A 25111-nucleotide genomic window follows, 5' to 3' on the forward strand; every position below is an offset into this window, starting at 1 on the left:
CAGACCATGAGCCTTCCACATCCTTCCTTATCAATGCAAGCGCACAGACATGCAAATCTGGATATGATGCTAGATTACTAATGTTGGGAAAACCAGGTCACTTGTTCTACCAATGACCTTTAAAGGGATCACTCACCCAAAAATTATATTCTGTTATCAATTACTCATCCTCATTTCATTCCAACCCCAGTATTGTTCAGTAGAGGACAAAAGTAGAAAGCTACTGTGCTGTATGACTTATAGTTATGAATGACATAACTCTGCTAATCTGGTGCAAAAAGGGAGTAAATCTCCCCTTGAATGTTCAGGCTTTCTGAATTCCCTCTGTCTGGTCGGCTTGTATCGACAAATGACCTAACAATACTCACTGCGCTAATTCCCAGACATCACACCCATCATCAGCGCTGAAAGACTGGGATAGACACAAATCTGCACGCTTACAGATCGGCTACACTCCAAAAATAAAGGCTCCAAATGGGGGTTTTCCCAGCGATGCAATAAATGAAGCATTTTTGGTTCCACAAAGAACATTTTACTGAAAAGTTCCTAAAAGAACCATTTTTTCTTAGTGTAAAGAACACTTCAACAATTTCCCACTATAAAATCAGGACTGGTGGCCAGTGCCGCCACTTTTGCGCATGCATTTTGACGGCTTTAACAGCTGATTTTTCTCTGTGACACTGGCACAAAGGCCATGAACACACTCCAGCTAAACTAAGTAGTCACTTCACCTATTCATTTAGAAAAAATTACAAGCCCAAAGATGCCTATAATAAGTAGTCAATCCCTGTAGTCATTCATTTTATCCCTTAAAACTCATCTTTGATCAGCATAATTACATATTTAAAAGTTGTTCTTCAATATTCTTCATGCCTTAAAATAGCTTGAATTTCCCACTCGACACCCTTGTCTCATTTAGTATGCACGGTTCTATGAATATGCAAATGAGCCCCGCCTCCACTCACTCACTCAGCTCAGAGATCCACTGGTTGACGATCACACGTTGATCTGATTGGTTACAAGGTAGTTTGTGACGTCAGAAACACCAGCGATTTCAAAGCGTGTTTTTGACACTGTCTTTGGTTCACTGCAGTTTTAAGGAGAAAATACTCAGCAATGGTGTCGACTTATGAATTTACACATATTTGTCTTAAAGCGTATTAAAAACACCACATAGACACATAAACTACATTAAAAGCTGGATTTCACCACAGGGGGACTTTAAGGTTTTTCCAACAAAATTAACAAATATTATACATGGTTATATACACTCACTCACATAGTAGCCTACATTACTCACAAAGAAATGTACAGCCAAATATCTCTGACACCAAAATCATAAGAAAAATAAGAAATTAATAAGGAGAAAAAATTGTTTGTTAAAGTTAGGATAGGCAATGTTTTTCATAAACACTTTTTTGTTATACTGGTTGAAACACTCAATTGCAATCAATAATAGAAGTAGTATATATATTTTTTATTTTTTTTTATATTTTTTTTTTTACATAGGCTATGTCATCTGTGCAAGTCTCAGGACCAAAAAAATGTTCGCCATCTCATTGCTAATGTAATTAATTAGGAGATGGCAATCCATGACGTTCCTCAGACTCGGATTCATGTGTCTCACAATCAACGCTGAAATTAATCTGCAGCAGTCAGGTGGTAAAGCTCAGAGCTCTTTAAGTTCATTATTATTGTAATGTTATGTGCTTTGAGACATAAAGGTAATTTAACGCAGTCTCCCGTCTCATGGCGCTCTATACGTTCATGTGTTTTGTAGGAGTGGCTTTGGAGTTTAAATGAATCGTTCACAATAAGATCAATAACACGCATTTCATGTCAACTTTCGCTCTTGTGATTTTAGTGGTGAAATCTGTTAAATTATGCGTAAAATTCACATTTTATTTCATACATTTTTATTTTATTCTTGTATTTTACTTGTATTTTATTTATTTGTGTGCCTGTAAAGCACTTTGAATTGCATTGATTTGTTTGGAAAAGTGCTATATAAATAAAATTTGCTTGCTTGCTTTTGCTTAATTTTGAGCACATTTCATTTGCAATAATTATATTGTACTACATCAAAGATGTATCAGTATTCGATTGGAAATCAGTCACCCATTTCTCCAGATGTTAAAAGAAACCCATACTTGTGTGCAATACGTGTACAATTAAATGATACAAAGTCAGTGGCGGAGGACTGAGCATCCTGACTTCTGTCATTCCAGTCCATCTTAAATGGAGAAGTTCACTTTAAAGTGACTTCTAGCCTCAACAAGTTTGGATTTACGTAACAATTACACACATATAAAACATGATCTCGCAGACTGATCTGTCATGGCTTTATTTGTAATGTGCTTCTTGAAACCAGATAAAAGGTTTTAGTCCAGTTATTAGTCATTCAACATAATAAATGCCACCTCTTATAGGCATACTGTAACTCCTTCCTTCCTACACGTTCCTACAAGCTAAATGAGCTCCTGTTATTTCCCAATTGTTTGCTTCTGGAGAAGGTCAGAACAAGTAAAGTGGCCAAAAGAAGTATTTGCACACTTAAGCCGCACTTAAAAATGTCATTGCAAACAAACACAAAATATCAAGCAAATGTCCTCTGCAAACAAATGCTACTAGAGCTTTTCTAAGAACTGACTTCACTTTTCTGAGTCATTTTTCAGCGGATGTACGAAGTTGTAAAACTAGCATTTCAGAAACGAGGGTCCTCTTTACTACAAAGAAACCTTTAAAAGGAAGGATTTCCGATCTGAAGGTCAAAGTTCGTCTGCAATTATTGCATTTCCCTTTCAGTAATAGACATCCAGATGTATGCCAGTCTCATAAACACAATGTATGTTTTGTGTGGACCTGTGTTTAATTACAGCCGTATGACGAGACAGCAGGGGTGATGTCTGATCAGCACATGTGCTTCTGTTATTTGAGAGCAGCGTTTCAAAGCAACACGATTCATTCAACCTTGAGTGGAAAAGTCACATCAAGTCACAAAGAGTAGCTGTTTCTCTACGGCAGCTTTGTTTCACGTGCAATACCATCAGCTTTATACCTAGAAATTTCAGAGCTATATTATTCATCAACGCTTTGCATGCAGTTACAAAAGCAGAGGAGAATGAATGAATCCCAGAAAACCTGTCAAGGAAGTGCTGGATCAAATAATATATAGTTTACATAAAGAAAGCAAAGCCCATTTTTAGTACCTGCAATATTTTTTTGCACTGACGTTATTGTTATTTTTTTCATTTCTCTCCGTCATGTTGCAAATTTTACCATATTGCAACAAAAAAGTCTCATTCTCAAAAAAAATACAAAAATAAAATTCAAATAGTTTTACCATAATCCAAACAATTATCATTCTAAATGTAATGCAAAAAATGTATTTAAATTGTTCATATTTTTCTGCAGCCATCAAAGTTAATGTGTTACATGCAATTAATTAAATACACGCTTTTATCCAAAGCATCTTACAAATGAGTAACATCACAAGAAATCTATCATAAAATAAGTGTGTACCTAATAATTGCACTATTATGTACTTTTCTTTTCTTAACAATGAACTAAAAGTGCTACTAAAAATGAGATTAACTGCAATGAAACATTTTAATTGATGATAGTTCTAATTTGCATCATTCTTGTACAGTCTACAATTTATCTACTTTAATCTACTTTTAACAAAAGAAAAAACTTCTTTTTTTTTGCAAAGATTACTTATAACTCATTACTGAAATATGTCTCTCACATCTTCTTGACAGGCTTTGAGAGATTCACCCAAATCTTACCTATAAACAATCACTTCGCTGACGGAATATTAACATATTCTAGGGTTGAAAGAAGAAAACATGTTTCCTGCAATAGCAAAAAGAAAGGCAAAATCAACAATCAAACAAATAAACAGGCTCATCTCCAATCAGACTCCTGCAACCGCCTCCTCTTTACTAGATTTCTATCGACTCAAAGGAAAGTCAATGGAAAGGCTGCAGACAGCAATCTTGCAATGGAGGAGGAAAAGTTTGAGCGTCCCGAAGAAAGAAGTCTATTTATTAGGGTTATTGATGAAGAGCTTGAGTTCTCTCTGCAGACTCACATCTCCCTATAGATCATAAGCTCATTCATCCTCTCACACTCCCGCTTACGCAGCAAACCCATGATCCTCCTCAGAATGAAGTGTGTTCTGGAGTGAGCATGCAACTCTCCGCTGGGAAAAGCAGGATCAATACCCCGCCGCCATCATTGTGCTGAGGCAGAAGTATGGGTGTGCCTGCTGAGACACACACGCATGGGTGTGTGTGTGCCATGTGTGTACTGTAGTATCCAAGTCTTTGTCGTCTGCAAGGACACCCTGTCTATGAAAAGAATGAGAACGCACAGGGAACGACTCGGGAAACGCGCTCTCCGCTGAGTTTCAACGTGAGGTCTCTTCAAGGTGATGGAGCTTATGTTTCATACTTTGCTGTAAGAGTGAGATTTTTCTTGACTTACCTTACTGCAAAATAAAGCCTTGATTCTGTCTTTAAGGCCTTGTATTACCTGGTATTATAAAAATGCATTTTGTTTGATCAGATCACAAGTGGACGAGACTAAATACAGGTGTCTTAAACGTTTTGAGCTTGTCCACTTTCGACCACTTCCAGAGGTTGTTGAAAACGCATTCGACCGGATCGATTTCGTAGTGTAAACGCTCATGTGGTCGAATGTGTTCAAACAGCCACAAAACACCATCTACTGTCCGTCTACTGACCTAATGAGTAAACATTATAGGAAGAGCTCTAGCCAGACGAGATTTAAACTTTGTCGGCATTAAGACCCAAGTTTGTCAGAGCAGAAACTAAAGCTGATGCTCTCTGTATGTTTTATCATCGTCTCCGAGCGTGTTCATATGTAAATTGAGCAAGATAATTTTGTCCATTATTTCAAAAGATCTGAAAAAACACATACATTTACCGGTCCATAGACCCTCCCCTCGAAGAAATCAGGACAGAAGTGGTTGAAAAGTGGACAAAAGAGACGGATTAAAACACCAGGTGTAAACGGGAATGTGTCTCCCTCGTCTACTTGTGATCCGATCGACCAAAACGCATTTTAATACCAGGTTTAAAGAGGACCTAAATTTTACCGCATGTATTTGTGGAGTTGAAAGTGTAAATTTCTGCACCACCAACATCAAGCGCCAAGCGTAGCCAGACCAATGCTGTGGACTGAGTGAACTGCATTACAAAATGCAGTATTTAGAAGAAAGCACAGTCACGTGTCGTCAACAGAAACGTAAAGTCAGCACTAAAGTCACAATTCATGCACCAAATGAACCAAACTTAAAACTAATTTTGTCTATTAAAATTTCCTTCCATTTTGTGAATATAAGGGATTTTGTGAACAAAATGCACCCAGCATGTCACAAAATGCTTTTTGTCCACAAGAGAAATGGACAAAACAATCACGAAAGGGGAGTTTTTTGTGATTCAGCACGTCATTAATGCATTTCATTCACAAAATGCACAATCTGTGAAGAACAGAAGCATTTAATTTACTGAACTTTACATAGTGTAATTCATTCAGTCCACAAAATTAGTCTGGTTGCACATACAGTTTCAAAAATAGTAAACAGGTTTCCCAAACACTAACCAGCCATTGGTCAGCCAAGCATTTAGCCCCGCCCCAAACCACTGGATGAGCTATATCTATATCAGACTGGCCTGGATGCTTAAACAAGCAGAAAATGTTATGAAAGCTCCACAGTGTTTACACTTCTCCGGGAAATCAACCTAAAAATGACTTATCTTTAATAGTCTCTTGTTAAGTTTAGATAGAAAATGTATTAACACTGGAAAACATACACAAATCACTTTTTATATAGCCTAAATACATTCAACCCATTGTCCTTAAAATGCTTCAAGCATCTTAAACTTTTGTCACACAAAAAAACAGTCCAGACAATCTATTCGCAAGGATGCAAAGAGCAAACTCAAATAATTTTCCGTATTAAAGAAACGCTCTGTAAAAGGGAAAACCTGGCAATATCAGCGTTGGTTGACCAAACTATTCAAGGCCTGTAGAACAGAAGTTCTTGGACGACGTGATGCCAAAGTTAACACAGATTGTTGAGATCTGGGCAGGAATAATCGCACGGATGCCAACTCAAGACACGCAGGAACCGAATGCCCCTTTACAACACACCAATACAGCCTGTAGCTCTACAACTACTGACAAAATCTACTTATTAATAATTAAACAGCTAGACCTCTTGACACTGAGCTGGAACACATACAAGATACTTTCTTGCATTCAAATGTTTGGCTTTGTCCAACACTTTCCACTTGTATTTATCCTCTGTACGTTCTGCAACTCTAATGGTAAAAGTTTTCTCAAAGCTTCTCAATAACTACACAATGAGGAGGATAAACTCTTCTGTTCACAAGCATGCACATGACACTTGAGCCAAAATCAAGTACAGAAAGCAGATCTGGAAGTTAATTTGTGCAGTTTAGGAAATCAAAAGCACGTGACTAATATTCATAACCAGTGCACAGCTGCCTTCAGATTTATGACCACCAATGAGAAAACATCTGTTAACTCTGTTTTCTGTCTAAATGTTCAATGGCTATCTGTTTTGACCAATGCATTTTCATGACCTTTCCATTTATGATATAAGAATTTTTTTTTTTTTTTTTTTTAATCAGAAACATTTTCACAGTTATGTGAAATCGAGCACATTACTGGGGGGGAAACAACAACAATTTGCCGTAATATCGTAAATATATAACATTTATTTTTGTGAGTGAATGCAGCACAATCGCGAACGTATATGGACAACTTTAAAGGCGATTTTCTCAATGTTTCGATTTTTTTGCACTCTCAGATTCCAGATTTTCAAATAGTTGTATCTCGACCGAATATCCGAACAAACCACATGGAAAGCTTATTTATTCAGCATTCAGATGATGTAGGCTATAAATCTCAATTTCAAAACGTTATTTATGGATCATAGGCCTATAGCATTTGTCAGATGTTCGTTCAACGTTTTTTAAACATTTACTTAGCCTACTACTTGTTTCAGAACGTTTAGAAAACATTTAAAAGTAGCGTTCACATGTTTGCAAAATTATAAAAATGGAACATTTGCATAACCAAGAAAAACATTTTGCAAACTGGATGTTTTGAACGTTCAGAGATTTAGAAATAAAGTTTTCATGAATTAACTTAGAAAAAAATGTTGTTAGCTGGTGTATCAATTAATGATCAGCTAGAAACCATCTCCAACAAAACAGTTAACCACTGTCTTTACCAGTTTAAGGTGGTCAGGGTTTGTTTTTAACTTAGTAACTCATCGAGCAGCTGATGACCACCTTGGACCATGCAGAAACAGAGTTGGACAAGAATCTATAAGATCTATAATCACTATAGAAATCTCATGACTTTTCCAAGCCACTAAATGCCCATGTACTGTATTCAGAGGTTTTTCATGACCATCGGATCCCTGTCAATCAACCGCAGTGGCTTAAACCTTATTAACTGCTAAACCACACAACCCATAGGCTAATTTTAAACGGTAGAACTAATAAAGGTATAGAAAGCACCATTCATCATGAATGTTTGAGTAAATAGTCAAATGATGTGTGACATTAACATTAAGTAGCTTCATGTGTGGATCCAGGCTTCAGCTTGAGCTGATTTCCAGGGAAGTTTCCAGTCCTTGCCCTCCATCCGTGCCTCTAAAGTTCTTCCTACACTCCCTGTTTACTTGGAAACACAGTAATGCATCGTACGGTGACAAATGAGCGTTATAACAGCCGACATGTCCTGCTGGAAGGAGTTTTGATCGCGAACACACAAGCGCGCGCCGAAGTTGCAACAATTTTAACAAACAACCCGTTGTGACGTAACAAACACAAATGCACAAATCTATAAACAAACACCTCAATCGGACTGTTCGGGAATACCTTTGATATTATATAGCCTACTCTTTATTCCCCGTTCTTTCCCTTCTTTCTTTATGTCTCCAGAAAAAGCGCCATGTTGAGAGCAGTGGTATTTTTCTCAAAAGCTGTCGACTTACCTTGGCTATGGCTTTTTTATATCTCATTGTCGCTTGCTGAATAAGACTGTGTATTTTGATATTCCCATCCCCACAGGGAACGACCACCCGGGTCCTTCCAAAACACACTGTCACTTTCATATTCGCCCGATATTCCCAGAGACTCCACAGGGAAGCGCGTGAAGTGTTGAACTCTTCAGGAAAAATCAGTAAGCGACGGCAACATTGTATCCATACAGGTAAAAAGCGGGATAAATCCTCATGTTGTGCTCCTCAGGTGGGATTGGACCACCTGTTCGGCGTCTGAGTGAGTGAGCTCGTGTCGCGGGTGAAGTGGCCGTGGGTTGGGCTTCGGTTCACACACACACACACACTCACTCTCTCTTCTTCAGTCTGACTCACAGCCCGCATGTGTAGCTACATGAGGATCTGTTTCAGGTTAATAACTAGCCCGTTAAATGCTAGTAGGCTGTTCCAGTAGTTACAATCATACTTACGCGTAGTTTGGACTGGAGATTGGCTATATGCTTAGAAAATAAAGATTCCTAAGTGTTTTTTTTTTTTTTTTACAATGATCCCATTAAAGGGCTTTTTTTTGTTTCCCCCACTTTTTTTGTTTCCCAAACTGTCAGTGATCTGATAGGATCCATTTTTTATTTATTAGTGTGAATAATAATCTGTTTTTCTCTGTAAATAACCTTTTGTGGAATGTAAAGGTGTTATGGATGTTTAAAGGGATAGTTAGCCCCCCCCAAAAAAATAATTCTGTCATTAATTATTCACCCTCATGTCCTTCCAAACCCGTAAGACTTTCATTCATTTTCGGAACACAAATGAAGATATTTTTGATGAATTCTGATAGCTTTCTGTCCCTCCATGGACAGCTACGCAATTAACTATTAAGCCCCGGAAAGGTAGTAAAGACATCATTAAAGTAATCCATGTAATGTTGTTGTTTGTTTTGTTTTTCTGCACAAACACAGCACTCGCGTAGCTTCATAAAACTGAGGTTAAACCACTGGAGTCACATGGATTACTTTAATGATGTCTTTACTGCCTTGGCTTGAACGTGTCAGTTGTGTAGCGGTCACTGGAGGGACAGAAAGCTCTCAGAATTCATTAAAAAGATCTTCATTTGTGTTCCGAAGATGAACGAAAGTCTAACGGGTTTGAACGACATGATGAGTAATTATGACAGAATTTTAATTTTTGGGTGAACTGTCCCTTTAAGGTTCTTAATGGAACCCTTGATGCCAATAAAGAAGCTTTATTTTCAACATCTAAAGATCCACAAGTAAATTGCATAGGCTTATCTACACTACATCCCACTGTAGTTTCTCATAGCCTGGACATCTCTGTCTGATTGTAGTTGAGATTACATGTAACAGCCTGAGAGTATTACCTTACCTGTCTGATGATGCTGAGCTCGTGTGGTTTAAGCTTGAACATGCAGTCATTTATGATCATTAGCGAGTCCAAGCTGCCTGTGATGATGGATCTGATGCTGGTCTTGATCAAGCTCTTGAGCCAGTAACAAACCAGATATCATAATCCAAAAAAAGTTTGTATGGCGTTATTTTTCCAACAGTCTAACTTTCTAACATTTGCCACTTTTCATAGCAGAAATTTGCTATGAATATAACATGACTTATTTGTTAGATTTTAATTCTCATGAAATCTTTTAAATTAGGCATAAATGTAAAACTGCATCCACATTTTGCAAAAACAAAGGTTTATTTCTTTCCTTTCCAGTGAAGACATTGGACAGATACACAGCGCGCTTGTTTACAAGACAGATATCATGTCTTTCATCCAAGTTCAAGAGACTGTGTGGTCCATCAGTCTTTAGAAAATGTTTGTATCAGTCAAGACAAAATTTTAATACGTTTTAACAAAAATAAGTTTCTTTAAAAAAAAAAACTGTTCTTTTTAAAATGCACAACGCCCCCTTGTGGTAGAAGCAGAGGCTTTGTCCCGAAGCATCTGCTCTTCACTTCTTCTAATGAAGATTTATTAATTTCTGAAGCATCCAGTGACTTGACATCTGTGTATCTGCAAAATGTCAAGCTTACGTAAGATGATGTATATTGTACAGAAATGTTTTGCTGATGACACACAGATTTTGGTCAGGCTTCTCCATATGGGTCTCATTAGCGCTGAATCCTCGGCTAGGAGGAGCCGAAAGAGAATAGGCTGTTGCTGAGTGAGATTTGCTTACAAAGACTAGCAGAGAATCTGTCATCCTTCAGCGCTCTCTCTCTCTCTCTGCAGTCGAGCCCATAGTAAGTGACGTACAGTAAGTGAGTACATAGTACCACGTGACCACTGCAGATTTATTTTTGTGTTAATAGTGCAAGAGAAAAACACTGTATAGGCTAAGTCCGAACAGCTCCAAGTACAGCGTCATGTTTTTATGGTAATTATGACATGGTCTTCAATATTATGGAAGGCCATTAGTGCCAAAACCTGTAAAACTGACGTCTTGACACGCATAAAGTTCTGCAGTGCTGTGATGATGGATTTATGTTTGCATCACCCTGGTTCCCTCGACAAATGGCCAAAAGGATTTTACATTGTTTTTTAATTTATATCATCCACACGGATAGGTGTCAATATCACATTCACCAATACCATTCAACAGACCAGTGTCGTTTTCACTACTATAAAGTAGGCGAAAAACAGTATGTGACAAAAGAAGTATGTCTGAATTCACAGTTCTCAATAGAGTAGGCAAAAAGTACCAGGATGACCTACTTCTTCCAGTGAGATTCTGAAGTGTGCATGATGGACACTTTACTATCCCATGAGGCCACGGGAGAGGATTTATGAATGGCAGTGAAGCGAAGCAACTGATGCTGTAAGGTCACATGATAATGACAACATGATGAATGTAGTACGTCTGGATTATATATAGAACATACTTTTTTAGTGGTCGTGAAGTAATTACTTGTTCAAAATAAGTACCTACTCCAGAGAGTATGAGATTTGGGACGCAGCCCAACTCATAATTGCGACTTCAGGTAAAAAAAAAAGTGCTCAGGTGTGTTTTTGCTTTTTTATCTTATTTTGTACATGCAACTTAGCTAGTTTTATTGTAAATGAAAAAATTCCTTTCAACAAATTTACCGTAAACACAGACGTATTACTGTAGATGTGTCCATCATATTTTCTCACTTTCACACCGTAAACTCTGGCTCAAAGAGAAGTTCATATGCATTCAACTTATAAACATGATCTTTCAGAAATGACTAAGAAATATGCAAAAAAAAATTACCTTTAATAATTACTGATGATGAAGTTATTCTTCTTAAAACATTTACGAAAAAGTGTGTTTTTATTTGTTTATTTGACAAGCAGCAGAATCATGTTTGTCACCTCATATTTGTTTTTGTTTTTTTTAATATTTTGAAAGTAAATGCAATTATCAGTATACCGGTTTTATTACAATATTTCTTTTACTTTGATACATTAAAAAAAAGAATACACACAACAACTGCAACGTGAGAAAAAGAAAGCGTGGTTGTTTTTTTTCGGCCGTTTCTCAAACTTTTCACTTGTTTTGCTCTATGTGATGCATTTCATTTGCTCGCTTTCTCTTGTAGATTACGTCTAAAAATGTATTATCCTTTTACACTGGAGTATCTATAGGCATTCTTCTCGTTTGGTAGACGCACTGAGCGTGGCACTGGTGATGTAAACAGCTTAAAATCAGAAGGAGGAGGGCGGGGGGGCGGAGAGATGAAGTATGACTGTCCAGCTACTCAGAGGCCCTTTAACAAAGATGGAGGCACAGAGTCCCGATTCAATCCGATGGTCGAGTGCCGGGGCCAGCCAGAGCCCAAAATAAAAGACATGTTAACCGTTCACGCTTCACGGCATTTATTATCTTTCATTAAATTAATATGGTTTTATGCGACGTAGCTGTATTCATCCGCAGAGCTCTGGCTTCGCTCGATGTACTGCTTGTCGATAAGAACCTCAATGCACTTCTTGATCATGCTGATGCTCGGGCTGAATCTCGCTTTGGATTGGTTGATTACCTGAAGGAATAAAACACACACAAAGAAACATTAAGCTGCTTATATTTGCAATATTTACATGCAGTATATGGTGTGCACATACGGTGCAATTCAAATATTTGAATTTTGAATTTGAATTTATTTTATTTGATCAGGGACAATGCACAAACAACATTAGTCTAAAAAAGAAGAGATGTCATGTGCCAGGTTATAGCAAAAAAATGCTAATTTCCACCCGCAGTCCCTGGACAGGTTGATATTATACTTACAAAAATTCATAAAATATATACAGAATAATACATAGAAGCATTACTTCACTTACATCATAAAAACACTATGCACTTAAGAAATCTATCACTCATTCACTCACAATTTACATCATTCATATCACAGTCATTCAGTGCGTACAGATTTGCTTTGATAATAACCATTGTTTGGTCAGGCGTGTAAAAGTACTATAGTTTGTGCATGAAATAATTTCGTTTGGAAGAGTGTTCCAAAGGCTCACTGCTTTATAAGAGAACGATTGTTGACCATATGTGGTTCTACGTCTTGGAACGCTGCACTCTCCTCTGACTGTCGACCGTGTGGCTCTAGAAGTTTTCTCCGAATTTAGTGTGACAAATTTTCTCAAAGGAGGAGCAGCGATATTATGGATAATTTTAAATAGAGCAGAAATTTGATTATATTTAATGAGGTTTTCAAAACTCAATATATTATATTTACTTTGTACTTTACAGTGATGGTACTGGCGAGGCTTTTTATCATGAATTTTTATGGCCCTTTTATATAACGATTCAAGTAATTTTAACGATGTTTTACACGCCTGAGACCAACTAGACATGCAATACAGGAGATGTGGGACAATCATAGTATTAAGGTATATATTTGAGGCTTCCGTAGTTAATGAATTTCTGATATGTTTATAGTTCATCAAATTAAATTTCAATCTATTACCAAGTTTTTTTATGTGACTTTTAAAACCAAGGTTCGAATCAAGTATTAGACCTAAATATTTTGTTTCATTTACATTTTTTATTTTTTGTCCATTAACTTGAATTTCTTGAGTTAGTTGTAATTTACGTTTATTTGAAAAAAACATTGAGACCGTTTTATCTACATTTAAAGTCAGACAGGACGTCTGCAACCATTCTGCAACTTTTTGCATCTCTTTTGATAATTTGTCAGCAACCTCCAGCTCGTTTTCCCCAGAAGTGAAGATCACCGTGTCATCAGCGTACATGATTACGTCAACGTCCGAACACACGGACTTTCTATATATTCAGAATTACTACATTTATCAAAATGCACATTATAAAATGGACAGTTCCAGTCCTAGATGCTGATTGGTGCTAACAAAAAAAAGTAGTAACAGCGAAACACTGAAAACATAAATGCAGAATTATGATTACTTGATGACAGTGATTTGAACATGCAATAGTCAAAGATTTGAACATGGGGCAGTTATGGGGCAGTCATGGCCTAGTGGTTAGGGAGTTGGACTGGTAACCCAAAGGTTGCTGGTTCGATTCCAGAACCGGTGGGAAATGACTGAGGTGCCCTTGAGCAAGGCACCTAACCCCTAATCGCTCCCCGGGCGCCACACAAAGGCTGCCCGCTGCTCTGGGTGTGTGTATCCACGTTTGCAGTGTGTGTGTGTTAACTACTCACTACTCTGCTCCTAATGTGTGTGCATTAACTTGGATGGGTTAAATGCAGAGGTCAAACCCCAAGTATGGGTTACCATACTTGGCCGTCACGTGTCACTTTCACTTTCACTTTCAATATATGATGATGGCATTAATACTGAAAAAAAGGTGATTAATTGCATGATTCAAATAAAACAGTAATAACGTCACATTCTGTACACTTTAACTCAGGGTTATCATCGTTAACGAAGACTAAAGCTTTTCTGTTAATTAAAAAAAAAATTATATTAGTCGAAAAACTTGAAACGAAAATTACTTGAAACGAATCAATTTAATCTAAATAACTATTTAAAAAAAAAAATAATAATAATAAAAAAAATTACAAAAGCACAGTAAAATTAACATGAAAACTGAAAATATAAAAATAAAATCTAATTCATTCTTTTTATTAATTCAAAAACTAAAAAAAACACTGCTTATTATTTATTTGATTATTTTTGTTTTTATTATTATTTTCTCTGGACAATAACCCCCAGCGGCCACTTTGTTGCGTTTATTTTTCTATATGGCATACTTTTTAATTTAATAAAAAAAAAAGTTGCATTTATAGAGTTGCAGTGTGTTAATGTTCTGAATCTGAACACACCCTTACATTCAGATCCGTGTTCTTTCAAAGCCTGATTATAAACTGATGTCTGGTAACAAGCATGTTCTTGAGAACTGATGTTGTTGTGACTGACCCAGAAACTGAGGATTTGATCTTTTTCAGCAAAGCTTGTGAACAGATTAAAGTTGCAGACTTTATTGAAATCCATATTTCCGTCAAGATAAAAAAAGGCAAGGAAACCTGCCTATATCACTGTGTCCTTGACATTTACATACAAATAAATGAATGTAAGCATTTCTAGACGCTGGACAAGAGGATAAACTGTTATCTCATAAAGCAACACATTGAAGGCTGTGTGTGTGTGTGTGTGTGTGTGTGTGTGTGTGTGTGTGTGTGTGTGTGTGGACTGGACAGCTGCTACACTTCCTATCGTTTTCCCCTTCATTAGCAGTCCAGCTGAATACGTCAGTAAATGTTTTGTCATTTCCACAGCTCTGATTAAAAACAATATTTGTTTGATCAAACCACATGGGAAACATACAATCAGTTTAAAAACATGTGGAATATTAAAGTGGAAATGTAAGTACAGATTTCATATCTACAACTTATTTCAAACTTCATGGGGACAAAAACATAATATGATAACATTAACATAACAGACCTTGACAATCTGCAGTGCTATTACTGAACAAACCAGAAAAAGGTTTCCCATGTATGGACATTTGCTATTAAAATTTTAATTTCTGTGATCAAAGTGGAATTCTCAGCATCATTACTCCAGTCTTCAGAGTCACATGATCCTTCAGAAATCATTATAATATGATGATTTGAAGATCAGGAAACATTTCCGATTATCAATGTTGAGATTAATGAATGAAATCAGTTTTTGCCACTTAACATTTTTGTGAAATACTTAGAAGACATTTTTGTAACATAATAAAAGCTTTGTTTTAATGCATCCTTACTGAATAAAATTATTTATTTAAAATAAAAATCTTCCTGACCCCGAATCTTTGAAGAGTAGTGTAAAATGTAGAATACATCTGTCAGTAAACATCATGGTAGTGTTTGCTTTACTGAGTTTAATTTATGCTCAAATCTGCCCTTATGAATGTTTTCCAGTACGGACTGAGAAGGAGAATTTAGGGGTGAAAATGAGCTCAATTACCAGTAAAATAATGAAAATAAATGACGGATCTTACTGGTCCTAAAACAGGCTTCATTTTCTTGATGAAAAATACAATTATTATATCTTTATCACTGGATTCTGAGGTGAAATATGACAGAATCTCCCATGTTCAGTGCAGTGAAGGTTATGATCTATTATACCATTCCCTCTTTATTCACTGTTCAATAGAGACAAACAATGTACAGCTTGTCTACGGTGGGTGTGTGTGTGTGTGTGTGTGTGTGTGCGTGTGTGTGTGCGTGTGTGTGTGTGTGTGTGTTATGAAAACAGTATACGTTACAGTTGTGTTGTGTAACAGCCTGTGTTGGCGGACTATCTGCTCTTCAGACGTGTTCTGACAGCAGTCTATGACAAAGTCTCCCATTCCTGAGATTTCCCAGCGCTCTTATCTGCACTTACGGTCTGAGCTCTGCGTCAGGAACCACACTATACACCGCACACCTTCAACGCTTGCTTTCAGCTCATATTGGAGGCCACGAGAGATGATTATACACTGAAATGTTGAGGTTTTAGTCATCTCACCTCCTGTATGAGGGCGTTGTGTCTCAAGATTTTCCTGGCTTTCATAATCCTCACTATAGCAGCCTGTAAATACATTTTCCTGTCTTCATCCACGGCACTCCTCGTCTGTTCCAGTTCCTGCCGCACACAGAGGACGTAACAGGGTTTATATGACACGATATTGTGACCACAGAAGAGGTCAAAAGGGTATTTCAACATGGAAAGTGCAGACTAAGATTCTCAGATCATGTACAGGTCTCGACATTAACGCTTGTCCAGGACACGTGGATTTTTTGAAGGAGCAAGTGAAAGAGAATTTTACTTGCCCGACCGGACTAGTGGCCTGATCAAAACGCCAATAACAAAAAAAGGGAATCACCAAAACGTGAGAATGATTCTGCATTCATTTAGTGTCAGTGGCGACTGATAGTGGATAATACTACTGTTTATACTACAGGGCCGTTGAATGCTTGAATCTGATTGGTTGACGAACGTTCTAAGGTGTGCATTATTTTCAGGGAAACGCACAGCTAAAGTAGTTCCAGGCAGGTCTCGACCGCATTACAGTTCCATATCACTTCGCGTAGTCAACTGTAATAACGGAAAATAGGATACAATTCATAACAAGAAAAAACATTTAGCCCCATGCGCTTGATCTGCAATTTTCAATGTCTAGCTTCACAATCAATGGAAACATGCAGTTTAATTTTAATAAATAAAGTATATAGTCCTATATAATCAATAGAAAATTAAACTGAATATAGGCTAAATAAATGGATAGTCCTGCAGCACGGATTTTTATTGCAGATAATTTAACAAATAAATAATTATTGATTGGCCTACTTGTTAAAAGGGCTTTGTGTTTCATTTATTTGGCTAGTCTACTGTCATCTGTCAATAATAGAAACAAAAGAATGAACGAATTAATTAAAACGAATTGAATTAATAAATAAATAATAATATTGACGCACATGCTTTTCTGTCTCATTATTGCACATCTCTCTCTAATAACTGCATTAATAACTGCATAAAGCCGGGGACACACTTTAAGGCCGGTTATGAATGTAATTTGATACTTATGACTGATCATGCCCAAACGCGTGTTCAGCGCATTCAGTCTGTGTTCAGAGTCGGTGTTTAAAATATGCTGCGATGAAAACAGTCAGAGAGTGTGTCAGCTAGTCGTGTGTCCCCAGCTTTAGTCTGCTATCAGTGGCTCAAACCTCCGTTACTAACTCTAAAATGACGTTTTGGAATTAGCAACGGAGGCATGGGATTAGATGCGTAAGAAATTAGTCCTACATACAAGAGCGTTTTAATGACAAAAACTTTACAAACGTCTTGAAATACATAATCTGAACAATGTTTCGAGGTGTGGTAACTGTAGTATAAGCGGAATAATTGACTTCAGGCCGTTGAATTATTAGAAAAATAATGCACACCCGAGGTGAACGGCCACTCCGCTTCGCGTCGTGACCGCATTACCACCTCGGGTGTGCATTATTTTTCTAATAATTCAACGGCCTGTCGTCAATTATTCCTTACATATATAATGTATAATTCAGTGAGGGTAATGTTGTGCTGTTGAGTCTCGTGCAGCCTCTCAAGGAGAACATCGAAACAAATGAGATCATCACGTCTTCATGATCATTGGAAGCCAAAATCGAAACCGAAACTAAAATTTGATTCAAGATCAACCTATGAAATCTGCTCAAAGTGAGACTGTACCTGTGGTGTGTCCTTCTGCATTGACGTCGTGATCTTGAACTTTGTTCTTTTACTGGTGAAACTCATAATTAGGGAAAAAGTGGATTCTGCCTCAATTTCCTCCTGGAGGGAAAATAAAGTGGGAGTTTAGTTATGATCAATCAAATTAACAGTTTGATTAAAGTTCCCCAGTTATACTATTTTGGGGATATCACCTTTCATGCAGTGTGTAGTACAGCTGTTTCTGAATGTAAAAGGTCTGCAAAGTTACAAAGATCCAAGTGCAGATAAATGGAGTAACTGTCTCGACTTTAAACTGCCTGGAACGAGTCGTCAGTGATTCCAGTCTTACTTTCTGCTCGATCCAACATAGGTTTGTAAATGATTTGCATAATGCCAGTCTATGGTCTTCATTGACTGCCTGTGAACAACGTCTACTTTGACCCTCAAACACTGCAGTTGTAGCTGAGACTGGAAGAGTTTGGTTCAGGACATGTAAAGAAGACGCTGTTTTCTGCTGCAAAAGCAAATACACTCTGATGCGCTTCCAAAGGATGACGACTCGAAATGATACGGTAAAACCAACACCATTTTTACTGTTCGTATCACTGTGTATCAAGTGCTGAGAAAGACCCAGAGATGAAATTTAGATATGGTAATGAGCGTTTCGTTTTCGACACATTCTGTAAGCGACCAATCACAACAGACTGGGCTATCTGACCAATCAGAGCAGGCTCTCGGAAAGGCGGGGTTTAGAGAGACTGAATCCTTTACTGAACCGTTTCAGACTCTAGGCCCTATCTTGCACCCAGCGCAATTGACTTTGTACAGCGACGCATGTATCATTCCTATTTTGCATCCGCGCACAGCGGACTTTTCCCTCCACAGACGCACGTCGGTAAATTAGGGAATGAACTTGTGGTCCCGGGGGCGGTTCAGCGAAAAGAGGAGGCGTGATCCGGCGCAAACGTTCCCTGGTGCTATTGTGCAGGTTTAGAAAACAATCCCGCCACTGACCAGGAGAAACCTCGTCTAAAGTCAGCGGCGCGTTCAGATGCTATTTTGAGGGCGCATGCTTGGCCATAATGTAGCGTGTGCACAACACACACACACTTTGCTTATCTCATCTACACAGACGCAGCAGTTCCCATTTTTGCAAATCATACATAATTACTAGGAAAAATATTAACACACGAGGGAAATCATTGTTGTGTCCATGAAGATGTGAAAAATAGGCATGAATCTAGCTTACACATTTACCCAAATTATTATACGCCTGTTTAACCGAAGCTAATCTGGGTGTGTTTCTCCATCCCCAATGTCACATCACTGTGTTTTACGGCCCTGACGAGAACGTCGGTCTCCTCGGCTGTGAACCGCTCATGGCAAATCCGCCGTTATAATAGCAATCCGCCATGGAACAAGCGCGCCTGCTCTTAAAGGGAATGTGAGATGACGCTCTGATTGGTTTATTTCACGTTTCGCCCAAACCACACCTATGAATAATGAAGCGACTTCAGACCAACACATTTTAGATTTGCGTCCGCCAGATCCGCCCACAAAGTTACTTGCGTTTCGCGTTTGATACATGCGTTTCAGATCGTTAAAATAGGGCCCACTGTGTATATTATGAGAAAATGCAAGTGTTTTATTTTTTACTTTGGATGCATATAAACCTATTGTAGGAGACTCAAAAACAAAATTAGGAACCTTTAAAATAGCATAATAGGGGCACTTTAAAAATCAAGCAATCAATAAAAATTTAAATAAAACTAAAACAAATCTGGACTTGCTTTCTCAGAGTCGTGGCTGATCATCTTGACGTCCAGCAGAGATTTAATGGTCTTCTGGAGCTCCTTCTCGTTCATCTGCGTGCTGTCCTGCAGTTCTTTATAGCTCACGGTCTCGCTGTTGTTGAACGCCAGAAGCACGGCCATCTGATAGGTGGTCACCACCGCCACATACGGCTTGGCCAGGTAATTCATCTTTACCTCACCTGGGAGAAACAAGTTGGTTGAGAGAAACCATATGCACTTATACTATATCCAATCTGTCCTCAACCGTGTAGTGTGGGAATTTTATGCGGTTATTTAGTCATTCGTCATCAGTCTGATCCCTCCACTGCTTCAGGACAGCTGTGACAGTCGAGTGCATGTTTCCGGTTAATTAACTGTATCATACGGGTATTTAAAGTGCATTTTTTTTCTTGTGAACGCACCATTTATAATACCAAACGACACAAAATAGTACGCAAATTAGGACGCACCTTTAAACTTATAAACTTAAACAAAAATTAGATGTGCTTCCTTGACAACTAACTGAAATAAAATACATTTAAATTGAAGTAAATTACAACAACTAGAGCTGAAATAATAAATAAACTAAAGCAAAATAGAAATATTTAAATTGTATTCAAAAACTTTTTTTAAACGACAGAAGCACCTAAAATGACTAAAACTTTACGTAAAATTCAAATTAAAAAACTAAAATTAAAATATAAAAATAAAGCTACTTCAGAATATTAATACATAAAATCCTACTATATAAATAATACTGAAATAACACTAGAGAGAACTGCAGAGATGTGATTTAGGCCACTTTGAAGAAGCTCAAATATAAAAATTAAGTTTCGACTTGTTTAACTTGTTTTGGCCACCACATATTTACCATATTTGAATGCGTGATATTTCATGAACACGAATTCAAATATGGAAAATTTGTGGTGACCAAAACAAGTTAAACAAGTCGAAACTTACATTTTATATTTGAGCTTTACTATTATTTTAAAATGTTCTGAAATCCTAAAATGTGGCAAATAGTAATAATAATGAATTAGTAAGTGTGTTGAAACTTTTGTCTGGTACTGAACGTGAGGGTTAAAGTTTTGTTAAAATACTGCACACTTATATGAGTGAGTCCTAGAAGTGTATCTTGCGGTGTTGACGGATTACTCAGGATATTTTGTCATAGCTCAGTGTGATAATCCGACTCTTGGCAGGGATTTGCTGTGGTTGTGTAGAAATACCAGGTGTGGCTAATCAGGCTTCAACAGCACCAGCCAACAAACACTAGCTGTGTTCGAAATCGCCCCCATACCCTCATTCACTATTCCCTACATCACTCCACTTCAAGCAGTGAATGAAAACGAGTGAGTGAATTCGGACACTGGAAGGGATGCCACTTTTGCATAGTTTGTGCTTGCTGTTTAATAACCATTTGAAACTCCCCAGACTGGCAGCTCCAATAGCAATGAAAAGATTTATCTTGAACTCAGTCATGGAAACTAGCATGTATTAATAATGAGTTAAAAAAGGAAATTACGCAGAAACCACGGTGAACCAGCGGTTTGGAAAATGCAAACGCCATCTTCAGGTCAGACGTGGAAATTCATTCAGCGCGTCACTCTCACAGTGCATTATGGGTATTCTCTAACTATCCGTTTAGTGTACATCAGTTGTACACTCGTTTTTGAGGTGCATTGTGGGATTGAATGGGTGCACTCGATAACGTCCACCACGACAAATGGCCTTAAATAGTGCCCTATTTAAAATAAATATAAATATAATATAATATAAATATAAATATATAAATATAAAAGTTTGATATAATACATCTGTTGATTCTACACATTAATTTAGTATAAATAAATTTTATATATATATATATATATATATATTTTTTTTTTTTTTTTTTTTTTTTTTTATTATTATTATTAATATAATTACTTCATTAATTGGGTGCTTTTCTCAACTAATATTCATATATGTGATTAATTACAATTAATAAATCAGCATAACATCTTTAAATGTTCAAAAGTTTGGGGTCAGTAAGATTTTTTTACAAAGAAATTAATACTTTTATTCAGTTTTGCCATCACAGGAATCAATTACATTTGATTAAATATATATTACAATGGAAACCCGGCATTTTAAATTGCAATAATATTTCAATTGTAACATATAAGGTCAAATAAATGCAGCCCTGGTGAGAGTAAGAAAAACATTATAAAAAATGGTGTATGATGGACTTTACCTGTGCAGAGATAATGAAGCCAGGTCAACTTCCTTCCGCTGAAGTGCTGGTTATAAAACAACTCAAACTGCAGAAGAAACACATCCGTTAAATCAGCGTCATCTACTTTTATAACGAAACGAAAGAGGATTTTACATGTTCATCTCTCAGTACATGCAGGAAGCTTAAGTTCTTGCCCCTAATGATGATGCGTAAGGTTTTGGGCATGTTGACATGGCAGCTTACCATTTGTACACTTTTCTCCAGCTCCTGTGGGATGGCAAACGTGGAAGAGGGAACGTGTGTGAGGGGCCATGCTCCCGCCTGAAACACACGAGCACAGGCATATTCTACATTATGGCAGCAGTCTTTATTATACATGATTTATCTGTGCACATCATTCTTCTTTTAAATGCATGTTCTGGTAATCTTGAATCAGAATAAGTTCCTCTCGCAGCATCTCTTCTCTTCTCTGATGATGAGGGCGGAGCTATAACCTGTCACTCACATGAGATCAGCCAATAGCAAACCACAACCATCCAATCAACTCCAACCCAACTTTTATTCTTGTTCCAGAAGCCGTTTCATTAGGATATACGTCACATTAGGGAAGAAAAGACTAGCACAACTTCTGTTTCATGCTGATTCTAAAGTCATAATTTAGTGTTTGATGACCACTCACCCTTTCGCTGACCCTTATAATTAAATAAGCTGATTTTGCAACTGCATGTTTAAGACTTTTATATGTAAATGACCTCTGTTACGATTGGCTAATCATTTGCGTGTACAATGAGTAGCAAAATCCTGTTTATATAAAAGTGGGCAGTCATTTGTTGATTTTCTCATAGTTTCTCACAATAGTTAAAATTTTGTTGATTTCTGAATGTATTTTTTAAACTGAATTTATTTGGTAACTTCATTATTTTTTATCACTTAATAATTACTTATTCAATTATTGATATAATTCTTTTTGGGGGGTGGGGGTTCTCAGTTAATATTAATAAAAGCGATAAATTACGATTAATTATATATATTTTTTATTCAGCATATGTAATTAATTTGATAACATATGTAAATTTGCCCATAATATTAGGGCTGTTAATGGCTTAAAAGTTTTTACAACTTTGCTTCTGGATTTTATCTCCTGTTATATTGTCAACCTGACGAAAACCGCAAGTCTGATCACTGAGAAAAGTAACAGCACACACTTCTCTTCAACAATCATGTCCTTGGCGTTAAGTTGCGGGATTAAGTTTACAGGCCCGTTCACAGCAAGGACGATAACTATGATGATAAAGATATAGTTCTAAAAATCATCTGAAATATATAAGAGCAACTATACTGATAACAGCACAGAGAAATGATACTGTTGCAATCACTTTCAGAACGATCTTTTCCAGCTGATGAACGATTAAAACAATGACAGCCAATCAGAATCCACAAGAGCTCAAGCTTTTAAAGCGGCAGGAGACAAAACTAGTGTATACTTATAATAAACAGAGCGATACTCCGCAGGTGTAGATGCTAATATAGTTATCGTTACAGAAGGGATGGGACGATTACCGGTTTCACTATAAACCACGATAAAATGTACTGACGGTTAGTAATATCGTTTAAAATTTGATGCAGGCGCAGCGCGCAATGTTGTTGTTTTTTTTTATTCAAGAAGGAATTGCGGAAGGCAGTGACCGTGCTCGGGAGATTTTTCTGCCTTTTAAGAGAACCAATTCTGAGGTGTGGTCATATATTGGCTTTAACAAAAGTCCTGAGGGAAACTTAATCAAGGATGGAAAACAATCGTTCAGACAAGATGATTACAACAATATTATCAAACTCTGTAAACAATAAATCAACTCTGATTTAATTTTCAATACAATTAAAAACGGAGACGCAAGACGGCAAGTTGTATTTGAATGAAACGAGAGAGCGCTTCCGTTGTGATACATGGTGTAACGTCTGTCAGAGAGTTTGAAGTCTGCCCAGATGAAGAATACAAGACAGTGCAAATGAACTGGTAGTTCCATGAGACTTTTATAGATGTTTTCTCTCAGTTAAGCACAGGCTTCACATACATGTCGAAGAGCGAATGTTAAAAGGGAAAAGAAAACACTCTAAAACACGCTACAAATCAAAGTGGAAGTAAACACATTATAATAAAACAACGGTCAGCAGTAGAGAGGTCATCTTCCTCTTTGCGCGAGCAATCTCACTCTCACTGTGCGTGCGCGCTCACATAAAAACAGCATGCATACAATAACGTACGCCATAGAAGTTATCTTAAAGGCACATTAACATTCATGTCATGAACACTACTTAACACTAGGCGGCCGTTACAATGGATGTGCGCGGTGTTATAATGCGTTGCTATTGACGACCGTCATTATAAGGAAGGAAATGCCACAGAATAGAATCTTGCTTTAAAAGGTGCATAGAGCTGCTTGTTTTATTTCTTGTTTGTTGATTTTCAAATATAAAACTTGTTGAAATGCCTTCAGTGTGATCATCAACTCTTTTTGAACACTCATCTCGTTTTAACAAAACTGTGATAATATTGATAATCGCGATAATTTTGGTCACTATAATCGTGATATTAAATTTTCATACCGTCCCATCCCTACGTTACAGTTATAGGGCCCTATTTTAACGATCTGAAATGCAGTATCAAACGCGAAATGGAAGTAAATTTGTGGGCGGGTCCCGGGCGCTGTTGCTATTATACCGGCGGGATAAATGACTCTTGCGCCCGACACAAATCTAAAATGTGTTGGTCTGAAGTAGCTTCATTATTCATAGGTGTGGTTTGGGCGTAACGTGAAATAAACCAATCAGAGCGTCATCTCACATTCCCTTTAAGAGCAGGCGCGCTTGATCCATGGCGGATTGCTATTATAACGGCGGATTTGCCAGACGCACGCCAGGAGCGGTTCACAGCCGAGGAGACCGACGTTCTCGTCAGGGCCGTAAAACACAGAGAATTGACATTGGGGATGGAGAAACACACCCAGATTAGCTTCGGTTAAACAGGCGTATGATAATTTGGGTAAATGTGTAAGCTAGATTCATGCCTATTTTTCACATCTTCATGGACACCGCAATGATTTCCCTCGTGTGTTAATATTTTTCCTTGTAATAATGTATGATTTGCAAAAATGGGAACTGCTGCTTCTGTGTAGATGAGAGAAGCAAAGTGTGTGTGTGTTGAGCACACGCTACATTATGGCCAAGCATGCGCCCTTAAAGTAGCATCTGAACGCGTCACTGACTTTAGACGAGGTTTCTCCTGGTCAGTGGCGGAATTGTTTTCTGAAACTGCAAAATAGCACCAGGGAACGTTTGCGCCGGATCACGCCTCCTCTTTTCGCTGAACCGCCCCCGGGAGCGCAAGTTCAT

General features: G+C 37.5%; 2 protein-coding genes across 9 annotated transcripts in view; both read right to left on the reverse strand.

Moving 5' to 3' along the window:
- Positions 1-8453, reverse strand: part of pard3aa (par-3 family cell polarity regulator alpha, a) — a 460369-nt gene extending 451916 nt beyond the window's left edge. For 7 of the 8 annotated variants that reach the window (XM_084102432.1, XM_084102429.1, XM_084102431.1 and 4 more), the window contains exon 1: positions 8060-8453. In XM_084102432.1, the coding sequence (XP_083958558.1) occupies positions 8060-8179 (120 nt within the window). In that variant the 5' untranslated portion in view covers positions 8180-8453. Of the gene's footprint in view, positions 1-6014; positions 6161-8059 lie in introns of those variants that run through there. The other variant, XM_084102433.1, reaches the window with a different exon arrangement.
- A 2998-nt stretch (positions 8454-11451) lies between these two features.
- Positions 11452-25111, reverse strand: part of cul2 (cullin 2) — a 29895-nt gene continuing 16235 nt past the window's right edge. The window contains exons 16-21 of the mRNA XM_084102512.1: positions 21968-22045; positions 21743-21809; positions 19504-19706; positions 17732-17833; positions 16025-16141; positions 11452-12078 (exon numbers count right to left, since the gene is read on the reverse strand). Coding sequence (XP_083958638.1) covers positions 11947-12078; positions 16025-16141; positions 17732-17833; positions 19504-19706; positions 21743-21809; positions 21968-22045 — 699 coding nt within the window. The 3' untranslated portion in view covers positions 11452-11946. The remainder of the gene's footprint in view (positions 12079-16024; positions 16142-17731; positions 17834-19503; positions 19707-21742; positions 21810-21967; positions 22046-25111) is intronic.

The sequence above is a fragment of the Abramis brama genome (assembly GCF_963993115.1).
Source record: "Abramis brama genome assembly, chromosome: 24".
NCBI lineage: Eukaryota > Metazoa > Chordata > Actinopteri > Cypriniformes > Leuciscidae > Abramis > Abramis brama.